The sequence below is a fragment of the Oncorhynchus kisutch genome, unplaced genomic scaffold, assembly GCF_002021735.2.
Source record: "Oncorhynchus kisutch isolate 150728-3 unplaced genomic scaffold, Okis_V2 scaffold1395, whole genome shotgun sequence".
In the NCBI taxonomy this organism is placed as follows: Eukaryota; Metazoa; Chordata; class Actinopteri; order Salmoniformes; family Salmonidae; genus Oncorhynchus; species Oncorhynchus kisutch.
In genome coordinates, this window is record NW_022263340.1 from 24,674 (window position 1) to 37,205 (window position 12,532).

At 42.7% G+C, this 12,532-nt stretch overlaps 1 protein-coding gene across 1 annotated transcript; it reads right to left on the minus strand.

The window, feature by feature from the left end:
- Nucleotides 1-17: 17 nt before the first annotated feature.
- LOC116366213 (zona pellucida sperm-binding protein 4-like) lies at nucleotides 18-8,331 on the minus strand. Its single transcript, XM_031818449.1, has 13 exons — nucleotides 8,211-8,331; nucleotides 7,452-7,608; nucleotides 7,043-7,266; nucleotides 6,707-6,827; nucleotides 6,192-6,388; nucleotides 5,963-6,077; nucleotides 5,583-5,752; nucleotides 5,390-5,487; nucleotides 5,097-5,227; nucleotides 4,577-4,766; nucleotides 416-557; nucleotides 217-313; nucleotides 18-141 (listed from the first exon to the last, which is right to left on the minus strand). Exons 1-13 carry the CDS (start codon nucleotides 8,295-8,297, stop codon nucleotides 68-70), a joined length of 1,803 nt encoding a protein of 600 aa, XP_031674309.1. The 5' UTR covers nucleotides 8,298-8,331; the 3' UTR covers nucleotides 18-67.
- Between the last annotated feature and the right edge of the window lie 4,201 nt (nucleotides 8,332-12,532).

The window sequence follows — 12,532 nt, forward strand, 5'->3', positions numbered from 1 at the left end:
TAAGGTAGCTCCAACGGTTAGGATTGTTTTATATAGAACACTTTATTTGACATGTTAGAACAATACATTACACCCAAAGAATGTATCCAGAAGAAACATATACATGACGCTCCTCAAAGAAGTCTTTGACATGTCGTTGACCTGTTGAGAGAGAGAGCGAACCTATTAGTTCAGTTATGGTCTGCCAGGGTCTGAAAAGCATAAAACAAGACCTACCTCTTTTCAGGTTGTCCTGATTCACACATTGTCCACTACAGGGGCCGCCAGTGGGACTACTGGCATCACAGATGACCACATCACAATGGACAAAGACCTAGGAATCAAAGATTTGATGGTGTCAGTTTTTTTTTTTTAAAGGGATGATTGCCACTCACACAAAATTAAAGAATAAAGATTGTTGGGTGAACTTTGTTACCTGGCCACTCGGCTCAACCGCATCACCGGCGAAGGAAAACATATAGGCCTCAAAGCGTTTGACGTGAGGGGGGAAGCGGACCCTGGCGTCAGCTTCTACCGGGTGGAAGACCACACGGTATGGATCCTCGGGGTTCTCACAGCTGCCAGTGTAGAGAGAGGGACTAAGTTATGAACAAGAAAACGCTGCAAACCCCAACCGCCTTGTGTACGAAGTCTTGTGGTGGTGTCATGACTGTCCTGTGAGGATCAGATCAATTTACAGCAGAAGTGGGTTCTTTCTCCCCCTCCAGTATGAACTAAAGGAATGTTTTTGCTAACAGGCTTTACCCAACAACAATCACCTTTGTCTTGAAAAAACATATTTCATATACAATGTAAAGGCTAGAGACGTCCTACCTGTAGAGTAATCGCGTTTCTAGTAAAAATCACAAAATAAAAGCCAATATGACATTCATTTTCTATAGCTAATCTCTGAGTGCATAAAAGGAATGGTAACAGAAATTAACATTAGACCAGAAAACCGTGAGGCGCAAGCTAGACGTTTGGAACTTTCCTAACCTAGAAAATTAACTTAAGTGGGACCATTCTGCTACCACATCCAAACAATCCTACTCATCACCCACTGAGGAATCAGCGACAGGGTTGATTAGCCTATCTTCCAGAACGTGTGAAAGGAAAATCCATCCTGTAGTTCTGTTCAAGACTAGTCATTGGAGCCACGGACAACCAACGACATTGTGACCTCATGTAGCCAATCAGAGAGAAGACCAACCACCTACCTTTCCACGGCGGCATCCCACAAATACATTCATGCTTTTACTCCAAGCTGGTGCCGGTTCGTGTGTTCAAAAATGTATCAATGATAAGTGTCCCTTACGGAACGGTGGGGGGTGTGAAGAGAAACCTTGTAACAAGCTTTCAGTGTCACCTGTGTGTTTAGCCTGTGTTATTTAGTTAGCTAGTAATTCAATTAAACCAACTTGTATAGTACTGAATCATAAGGCTGGGGGTTTTGCAGCTGCAAGGAGGATACGATGTAAAGTTAATAAGTTGACTATCAATTTAATAGATTTCTACCGTCTAGAGTTTACGTCGGGAGACGGTAACTTTAAAACCGCTTCCTCGGCACCCCAAATCCTACGTTTTTATTTTAAAGAACAGAAATTGGGCTTTCCGTCAACAATATTTATTTTGGTCTACTGGAATGGCTTGTTAAATGACAGATGTCAAACATGTATATTCAATTCCATTGACATGAGGTGAGATGTCCCTCTAAATGGTTCTTAAAATTCTAAATGATCCAGAAAGGGTCGCCTGTAGTCTGACCAGAATATTGATCGTGGTTTAACCAAAGTTGCCGAAGAGACAGTCGGTATCATCAACACAAGTACTTCATTTTAAACAAGAACTTCATGCAATGCGCCAGAGCAATTCTTCCGCTGTTGGAGAAAAATTGGTCACAAAATAAATTCTACACCCACGGCATCGGAGTCACACGGAGGACTTCTGTGAAGGGCGCAGCTCTACTATACAAAGTAACCTACGCATTGACAGTTTAGGCCTACTTTTTTAATTTGCATCTTTGGGAGGTTTATCCTTTACTGTTTAACTGCCAGATATTAGCAAAAAGGAATTTGTGAAATCTGAAGACGTTACATTAAGAGAAACACCCACACCAGTACAAATCACTTGAGCTGACAGACGATGGTAAGGATTTTGCACAACGATATAGTTGCAGCTGAAGTGACAAATCTCAACTACCCATTTTGTGCACAGCCATGTGAATGTTGTCTTTTCCTATGATATACAAAACATTTCAGCCTGTTTTTTTAAACTGCTATGACATTGCTGATTTAATAAACAGCTGCGAAGTTACGCCGTGTCCACAAGGCCAAACTTAGGTTGATACCAATTCATAAAAATGGTCAAATTGCATGATTTCATAGCAAACCCGATCCCCCAAATGAATGGTTTTGACCAATAAAGTTGCTTCACTACACTGCTTGGTGTAACATGTATCCAGATACTGAAAAGGCACCCGTAAAATAAAGGGTCATTTGCAGCGTGCATAATCATAAGTCATTGTAGCCCATTACAATGTAGGAAAAATAAGTCATCTTTCTATAGTAACCCAATTTAAATTCTTGAGATAAAAATTAGGCCAGCATGTCCATCTGTGGCAAAGTGCTCACCCAAATAAAAAAAATGTAGTAACATTTTTTTTAAAATATGAACATTAGCTAGCTAAATAAGGTTAGCAAGATGCTGCTACACTTGACCGTGGTATTTGTTCATGTTTAGCAACTCCCAATTAGCGCATTCCTCTAGGACAGGAAATTCCATTGAAAGCGGCATCAACTTCTGGGGATCCTGTCAACTGATCCTATTCAGTTTCAAACATCCATGCTGCACAGGCATCTGAACAATCCTTTAGGTTTAGTGCAATAACTGTTTTAAATACAAGAGGTCACTTGTGCCTGAATTCAACCCAAAACCAACAACTATTCAGTCAGTGTTAAGAGCAGTTGTATGTAACCAATCGGAAAGGCAAGCCAAGCTTGCCAGCCGCTCTTGATTTCCATTTGACTGATCAGCTTGGCACAACACTGAACTGTAGCAAACCAAAAGGATAACATTGAGTAAAAAGGTGTAGGTAATGCCAACATTAACCTTTTCACACACACAAGTTCCAAATATCTTCAACAGTCGCCCCAGTGGGAGTTGATTTCATGCGCGTGATGTCAGAATGCACTCACCGTTCCAACATGTGGACATTTAACCCGCGCTGACCTCAGACCAAGGCACACTACCTGCTAATTTTCTAGAAGCCGTTTCAACTTCTAATTTTGCCTCATTCATTCACAAAAGTAGCCCATTTCACTGTTGCAGACCATTTATATTTGAGAATTTAATGAGCCGGACAAACTTTCCTTCAAAAGAAAGCCCAAGCACTTCCCCAGATCAAGTATACAGTCCTTGCACATTTATTGCCTTCCTCACAAATAACTGTGGACATGCGTGTATTCCTATCAAAGTGCCTTATTTTCTGTGTCACGTGTTGTCGTTTCTACTGCATCGTACCGTAAGTATAATGTGCTTAGCGTTTTATTCATGCTTTCTGATTCTTGCCTAGATTGTAATGGACACGTGTGTAAAACACTTGAAGGTGGTACTGAATATAAGTTAACACCATACAATGCAGTCGGGTTATCACGTAAGCGTCTGTCAGACTTATGGTGATCTCAACTGGAGTACCCCCATTGTCTTGAATGCACTGAAGTCGTCAGTTGATTTGAACACGGCATCAGAGTGTAAACTATGGTACCTCAGGGTTGCCAGATCAGACCCCCCCTTTCCAGGGGTATATAGCTTAGAAAAACTGTCTGCCTCACCATTTATTGTTGATAAATTCCCAGATCTTAGTAATATTTCCTGCATCATCCTCTTCACAATACCTTCCCCCAAGGACTTAGCCCCCAATAATGGATTGTGCTATATCTTAGCTTTCGTGCTACGGTTGTATTTGTATAGTTACCTGTAAACTACTTGTCATGTGTACGCCGTAACAAGTACAAACATTATCACATGCTGAAGTGGCCAAACGAAGTTAAGATCTCAGGCAACGGGCGCAGTGAACAGCATTCTAGGAGTTCTTGGTTGACAAACATGGCTGCCATACTTTCTATACTAGATTTACATGGCTCCCTTGTACCGCATCATACTGTAAAACAAGTCAACCTGTTATTTAGACTAGATGATAACGTTAACATTGATATATTTTACAAGCAAAGCTGGAATAAAGTTGTGAAGACCTTTATTTCTCAACACAAAACATTGTTTAGATGCTTTTCAGACAACGCGGTTTAGAGTCGTTTGATGCAGCATACGTTCCAATGATATGCTGCAGGGACCACTCAGTGATAACAAGCATGTGATCATACGCGCCAGAATCTCCCATAAGTGTGAAATTGGGTGGAGATCTGGTGACAGACCGCACATGGCTCACATCGTTTTTAAGCATTGTGACCACTCGACCTATGGATGGGGGCATAGCCACGGTAGCCAAAGTAAATGGCCTGCCAAGCATGATAGGTTGCTAATTACTCAGGAACCACACCTGTGGAATAACACTTGTTTAGGCCCAAAAACAACATGTTACCCATTAATGATGAGATTCCACCGGGGTCGGGAGTCGCGGTCCTCGTTGAGGGTGGCCCAGCAGTGGTCAAGCACCAGCGCTACCTTGGGATCAGAGGACGTGGTCAGCTCCACCTCAAAGTGCAGAGGCTGTCTCAGGTACCTCACCACTGGATAGTCCTCCTCCTGGTGGAATGTGTTATACGAGGCGTCTGGAACACAGAACAAGACAACCGGGGGTCGTGGTCAGTGGGCACCATCGGAACTTGTCCATTAAGAAATGCTCGTTTATCATATCCTGTTGTGCCCCAATGAACACACGCCATTTATAGCCAACACTATCCACCCCCCACTAGAGGCTTCTGACAAATTCCCAAATCAGCTCCTCACCGTTACTACATAGCCACACCTGTAGATCTCAGAACGCAAGAGTAATATATCACAAGGCTTACATTTTTGGGAATGGTTTTGTAAAGGAGACCATCCAAGATTCTTTTAGAGGCTAGGGGTCAAGTTGAAATTCTGAATTTGTGCACGCTTACCCTGAGCGAGTCTCATTCTGACCATTAGTCGACCCGTCCCAGTCTCGGCAAAAGGCTCGTTGTCACGCGGCCTGGTCAGGAAGGCCAATGTGCGAGTGATGTTGGCCACATAGGAGCAGGAAACCTTTAACCTAAAGAGGGATGTAAGCAACTTCAATAGGGGAAACGTCAAGCAGTGGAGTGGACACTGGTAGTAGAGGCACATTTTCCCTGTATACAAAGTATTGAGCAATTGAAGAAAAATAAACCTTATGAAAGCTAATAGCTACAGTTGTGATGCGTAATCCACTTACTGATATTCCTCCTCTGAAGACGTCGTGGCATTCAGCTTCACCTCAAGTTCATCTGGCAAGGAGATTTCGTTCTCATACAGCATGACATTGTTGATAAACTATGTAGTAGAGGGGAATTGCTTATTACAGCCTGAAGAAGCAAACAGTCCGTAAATACACAGTACCCATCACCTCATGGTAATAGTCATTTTACCTTCCTGGTGGTGCCACAGGAGTTCACAGTGAAGTGGAAGTAGGCGAAGCGATCGTCACTGTAGGTGGGACCACAGGCGGGGTCGCTCAGGGTCAGCTGACCGGGGTTCAGACCGGGAGCAGACTCCACCTTCACTGCCAGCGCAGTCATCGTTCCATTAGAGAAACACTCTTGGAGGTGGGGGAGCAAAAGACAGGTAGCCATCAGACCTGGGTTCTGTATTTGTTACACTTATTGAGCTTGAACCAATGGAATAGCACCAAAAATGCAAACCATGCCCATCTGGCACTACCATTTAGACTCACGGTATTTGCAAGGAACCCAGGTTTGGTAACCATGTTAAACGACAATTTATCGTAAGTAATTGTTTGAGAACCAACCAGTCAGCGTTTTGAGGAAGCTGCAAGCCAGGGAAAAGTATTTGATGGTCATGTTGTTGTAAGGATTCAACAGAGCCACATCCAGTCTGCTCCGGACAGCCGACGAGTGAACCGACTGGGAACCAATGGGAGAGTTCATTAGTCCAATATTGTATGCATGTATACAGGGTAAGGAAAGCAAAGCTAGCTGCAGCAATTTAGGTTAACATGTTTTGGGAGAGCGTCGTACCTCAAACACTGCGTCCGGCGAAGAGAAGGGCAACGTGATGGTGAAGTCTGTGTCGCCCTCTGTTAAATACTGTTGAGCAAACTCATGGTTAAGCAGCCGCTTGCCAACCAAGACCACAAAAAAGGGCTCTTGGTTCCTGTAGTCCACAGTGATGTGGAAGTTCTCCTGATCACAGTAGCCAGTGACTGAGGGTGGCACTACAAGGACAAACAGGGTTGTGTTCATTAATTAAGCACAAAAAACAGGAAGGTACTACTTGAACTTGTCCAAGAAGAAACCCTTGTTTAGATTGCAAAATGTTTTGCTACGGTGGGACTGAATAAACACGATCCTGGCAAATCAGGAACAGGGAAACTGGGTCCAAATACTCTAAAGCTTAACATTCTTTGTAGAAAGACCGCATAGGAAAACCCTACAGTATGGCTAGTTGGTCTTTCACTGCCAATTTCCTTTCAGGGCAATCATTAACGAGAGGAAACCATTCAACAGTAGTTTGGCGTAGTCCAGAGGCATACCAATGTCCAGCAGTACAGCGTCCACAACGGCAGAGTGAGAGAAAGGAGCGTACTCTGGAAAGATGACCAGGCCGTAGATCAGCTGAAGAGTGAAGGTTGTGACACCTTGTTCCGCCCTTCTCTGTAGTGAAGTTAACAGCATTGGTCAGCATTATTGTTGCAACAGAACTCTATTCAACATCAAGTGACAAGTACATATGGGGACTATTAAAACAACACTTGAGTAAATGAGGGATACAAAGTACATTTGTGCCATTATTTCTATTTTGTTGGTGGCCCACTTATTAGGGCATGAACAAATCACTGCGTGTGGCTTTGCATTTAACAGAAACACACCTCCTTAAAGACCACCGGGTCTGAGAAGGGCACCTCCATCCTGAAGGTCTTCAAGGTGTTGTCCGGGGATCTCTGCTCTTGAACATTGAAGCCCCTGGCGTTGCACTCTGCAACAGTTAGCACCATGGTGGGAAAGGTGATGTTCAGCAGCTCCACATCAAGGTTGAAGGTCCCCAACTCAAGCACAAACACTGCCTGCTCAGGAACTGTGTCCAAGGGCGTGTCTGTTCATTGGCAAACAAAGGAAAACATTTTGAAATGCGGTACAATGGAAGTTGAAAATGGACATTTGTTATTGGGTAAGTCCAGGTATTGCCTCCCCGTTTCAGTACATTTTCTGTTTTGTGCCTAATGAACAACCCAGGCATCCCAAATTACCATAGGCGCTATTTAACTAAACCAGACTCACAGTTGCGAACTTGTGGAGGCCTGGCCATCGGAGGTGTTGTGATAGGGAAGAGGACTTTATAGCTGGTGTTCTCGTGTGCGACCTCCTCGATCCACAGCAACTCAAGCATGGGCTCAATGGTGTAAGTGACAAAGTACTGGTCATCCTGAATATGGCTCTGTAAGGGAGACGAGTGATGCAGTCAGGCTGTAATACACAATTTGAGTGCAAAAACAGGTAAATGTTCCTTATAAGCCAGAATGTTAAATACAATTATTCTACCACTTTTTGCCGCTCGTAATTTAAGACACAATATCCAAAGGAAAGTATTGGTTACCAGACTTTAGACAGCTGGTAGGTGTATGGTTGTCAACTTGCATTTTCAAAGCAACTGACACGCAAAGTAAACACTTGCGCAATATGTAAACAGCAGCCGAGTGTTGCTTGCATTCAGTTGACAGTGGCAAAGCTACCGCCTCCCTAAAAAGTCAGGTAAACAATACTTTAGTGTGGATATTTGGTCTGAAATTTCAAGCGGCTAAAGGACAAACTGCAAAGACAAGAGGTAGAGTATGTTTAAGTGTAATTTTATGCAAAATTCTCACAATTTTGCAAACCATTGTATATTAGCCTGGTTAAGCAAACAATTGCTCAATAAGAAACGTTTCTAGGAGTTTACCCATGAGAGATGGCAAAGGGTTACTGCAAAGCACTGACAACTGCTATAGTATAAAGGGCTCTACAAATAAGACAGGAACATTTTACTCATCCAATGCTGACCTTGAAGTAGCCGCCAACCGCCCCCACCGGAATTTCAACAATAATATGAGCCTCTGTGACTAAAACCGAGTAGTTTCTGGCAGCCATTTCCTCAGTGTCCAGCCTCTTAGCGTCAATTCCCATGTACACCTCCAACATGGTGAAGGCATCAGAGGAGAAAAGTGGGTCTATGTGCTTGGGCATGTACCAGGTGATCACTTCTGGAGTAAAGGCCACTGCCTCTGCAGTGACACAAGAAGCCAAGTGCACATCAAAACAGAACATTTTGCAACTGAAAACTGCCATTATTTGGAAAACATTTTCCCAACTGAACACTACATGAATGTCTTGTCTGGAGCCAATTAAGAACTGGGCTTATAGGATCTTAAATTATTTCACACTCAACCTGGTGTTGGACAAACAGCCGTGGCATCTACTCGAGTAACCAGCCACTTCTGCTCAAAGAAGGTTGAGGTTGAGAGCACCCGCATCGGAACCCTAGCTACCTGTTCAGTAGGACACACCGTATCTTTTTGGCCTGTTTGGTCTCTGAGCGCCGTAGTCAGATTATTGCATGGTTTGCTTTTCCGTAAAGGTTTTTTGAAATCTGACACAGCGGTTGCATTAAGCAGAAATATATCTTTAATTCTGTGCATAACAATTTTATTTTCATCTACATTTATTATGAGTATTTCTGTAAACTGATGTGGCTCTCTGCAAAATCACCGGATGTTTTTGGAACTACTGAACATAACGCTCCAACGTATACTGAGATTCTTTTGATATAAATATGAACTTTATCGAACAAAACATACATGTATTGTGTAACATGAAGTCCTATGAGTGTCATCTGATGAAGATCATCAAAGGTTAGTGATTAATTTTATCTCTATTTCTGATTTTTGTGACTCCTCTCTTTGGCTGGAAAAATGAGTGTGTTTTTCTGTGACTTGGCTCTGACCAAACATAATCGTTTGTGGTGCTTTCGCCGTAAAGCCTATTTGAAATCGGGCACTGTGGTGGCATTAACAAGAAGTGTATTTTTAAAATGGTGTGAAATACTTGTATGTCTGAGGAATTTTAATTATGAGATTTCTGTTCTTTTGAATTTGGCGCCCTGCACTTTCACTGGCTGTTGTCATATCGATCAGCCCTAAGAAGATTTATCTATCTCTATGAGGCAAGACAATTGTCATTCAGGATTAAAAGGTGACTGCACTTCCTCATTTGGCCTTAGCTGTGTTCGAATACTCGTACTAACTGTACTGTTTGTGACATGAATTGAGTATTTAGTATGCTTATTGGTCATAGTATACCTGTATAAATATATCATAGTATACCTCTATACCTCTGGCCCTTCTTTGGACACTGTGTTAACTAACCTCCAGATGAGCTTCAATGCCATACAACTCTCCTTCCGTGGCCTCCAACTGCTCTTAAATGCAAGTAAAACTAAATGCATGCTCTTCAACCGATCGCTGCCCGCACCTGTCCGCCCGTCCAGCATCACTACTCTGGACGGTTCTGACTTAGAATATGTGGACTACAAATACCTAGGTGTCTGGTTAGACTGTAAACTCTCCTTCCAGACTCACATTAAGCATCTCCAATCCAAAAGCCCCATTTACTACCCACCACTGCAACCTATATGCTCTCGTTGGCTGGCCCTCGCTTCATACTCGTCGCCAAACCCACTGGCTCCAGGTCATCTACAAGTCTCTGCTAGGTAAAGCCCCGCCTTATCTCATCTCACTGGTCACCATAGCAGCACCGACCCATAGCACACGCTCCAACAGGAGAATCTCACTGGTCACCCCCAAAGCCAATTTTTCCTTTGGCCGCCTTTACTTCCAGTTCTCTGCTGCAAATGACTGGAACAAACTGCAAAAATCACTGAAGCTGGAGACTCAGATCTCCCTCACTAAGCTTTAAGCACCAGCTGTCAGAACAGCTCACAGATCACTGCACCTGTACATAGCCCATCTGTAAATAGCCCATCCAACTACCTCATCCCCTTGCTGTATTTATTTATTTATCTTGCTCCTTTGCACCCCAGTATCTCTACTTGCACATTCATCTTCTGCACATCTACCATTCCAGTGTTTAATTGCTATATTGTAATTACTTCGCCACCATGGCCTATTTATTGCCTTACCTCCCTTATCCTTTCCTTATTTGCACACACTGTATATAGACTTTTTCTACTGTATGTTTGTTTATTCCATCTGTAACTCTGTGTTGTTGTATGTGTCGAACTGCTTGCTTTATCTTGGCCAGGTTGCAGTTGTAAATGAGAGCTTGTTCTCAACTAGCCTAACTGGTTAAATGAAGGTGAAATAAAATACTATGGATATATTTAGTATGCCAAATGTTCCAGGATGTCGTACTAAATTCGCCAAAATATGAGGAATACACGAAGAGGACACTGTTTCAGTACTTTAGGGCCAATAATGCAATTCTTCAGGAAATGGGACATTTCCAGATTTGTTGGAAATGGCGGAAAATATGCAGTCGAAGTACAACGAGAGCGGATACAAATTCATTGCTTTAACTAATTATGACAAATATTAAGAAAATGTTGAGCAATGTAATAAAGTAATTACTTTTTAAATAAGTTAACTTACACGTTATATTGGCTGACAATTTGTTAGCTACACTGGTCTTACGAACCACATAGCGTATCAGTACAGCAGTATGTACCGGTATGTTGTTAGCTAGATACCTAACGTTAGTTGGCTACTTATAGATAAAACTTGACAGTATAATAACTATAGGCTATCTAACTAACTACCCAATGTTTGACGTGATTATTCCCGTCATTCTGAGTTTAGCTAAATGGTATAGTCATTGTGCGTTCTCAATGGACATTCGGGTGCTTTTGTAAATTCGCTCTGGCTGTCTACTCTGCTCTGAATTTACAAACAGACAATCTGACAAAGCTCTGAATTCATGAGCGCATTCTGGATCTCCTGATTGAATTTAAGAACACACCTGAAGTCGTATAATGTCTAACCAGTCATTTGTTATGCTAGATAGCTAGCAAGAGGTTGCATAGCAACAGCATCACCTTCCGGTAGACAGGTGAAAAGCTAGAACGCGCAATTGAAAGCATACTGTTCGTTTACAGTATACTAAAATGAACTAATAATATATAGTATTCAGTATATACTCATTAAGTATGTAGTATACAGTATGTTAGTGTGGGTATTCGAGCACAGCTCTTGTTTTTCATCAATGCTCATTAAGAAATGCTAGCGGCCATGACTGAAGGCAAACAAGAATTGTCTTGGGGGTGTGGTTTGATGTGGGTGTTTCTTGGATGTGTTTTTACCATTCAATTGCAATAAACAAGTGCAGTAGTGAATACGTAAGGTAAGCCAGCTTTGCTGTAGAAAACAACGTTTTGAAGTTGAGGACTTCTCCCGATGAGAATTGATACCAGAGCACGCTCATTTGGGCTACAGTTTGAATCACAACGTACCACGAGTGCGGAATCTGACTTTGGACATTGAATTATTATTATTTAAAAAATGTTGTGTTCGATCAAAACATTCGGTTTTGGAAGTGAATGTAGTGGTGCGTTTGGTTGGTGGATCTGCACATCTGTAATGAGGTAGGCTGTGCAGGTAGCCCAGATGAGAGTACGTCTGAGATGGATGAAGGTGAAAGGATCAGTGATGAGTGGTAAATTGCATCTTGGCTGACACTTAAATAACGTGCCATAGAATTATGCGGAACCACGCAAGATGTGCTGCAGGATGCCGCAACATTTAAGCTTATACGGTTCCAAAAAAGGACCGCAAAAACATACGAAATAGGTTGTTCCAACCTGTAAACGAACAGTATGCTTTCAGTCGCGTGTACTAGCTCTTCACCTGTCAACCGGAAGTTGATGATGTTGCTATGCAACCTCTTGCTAGATAGTTAGCATAACAAATGACTAGTTAGACATTTTACGACTTCAGGTGTATTCTTCAATTCAATCTGGAGAACCAGATGGGCATGGTTTGCATATTTGGTGCTATTCCATTGGTTCTACTGTGCTCGGCAAGCTCAATTAAGTGTAACAAATACAGAACCCAGGTCTGATGGCTACCTGTCTTTTGATCCCCCACCTCCAAGAGTGTTTCTCAAACGGAACGATGACTGCGCTGGCGATGAAGGTGGAGTCTGCTTCCGGTCTGAACCCCGGTCAGCTGACCCTGAGCGACCCCGCCTGGTGTCCCACCTACAGTGAAGATCGCTTCGCCTACTTCCACTTCACTGTGAACTCCTGTGGCACCACCAGGAAGGTAAAATGACTATTACCCTGAGGTGATGGGTACTGTGTATTTATGGCCTGT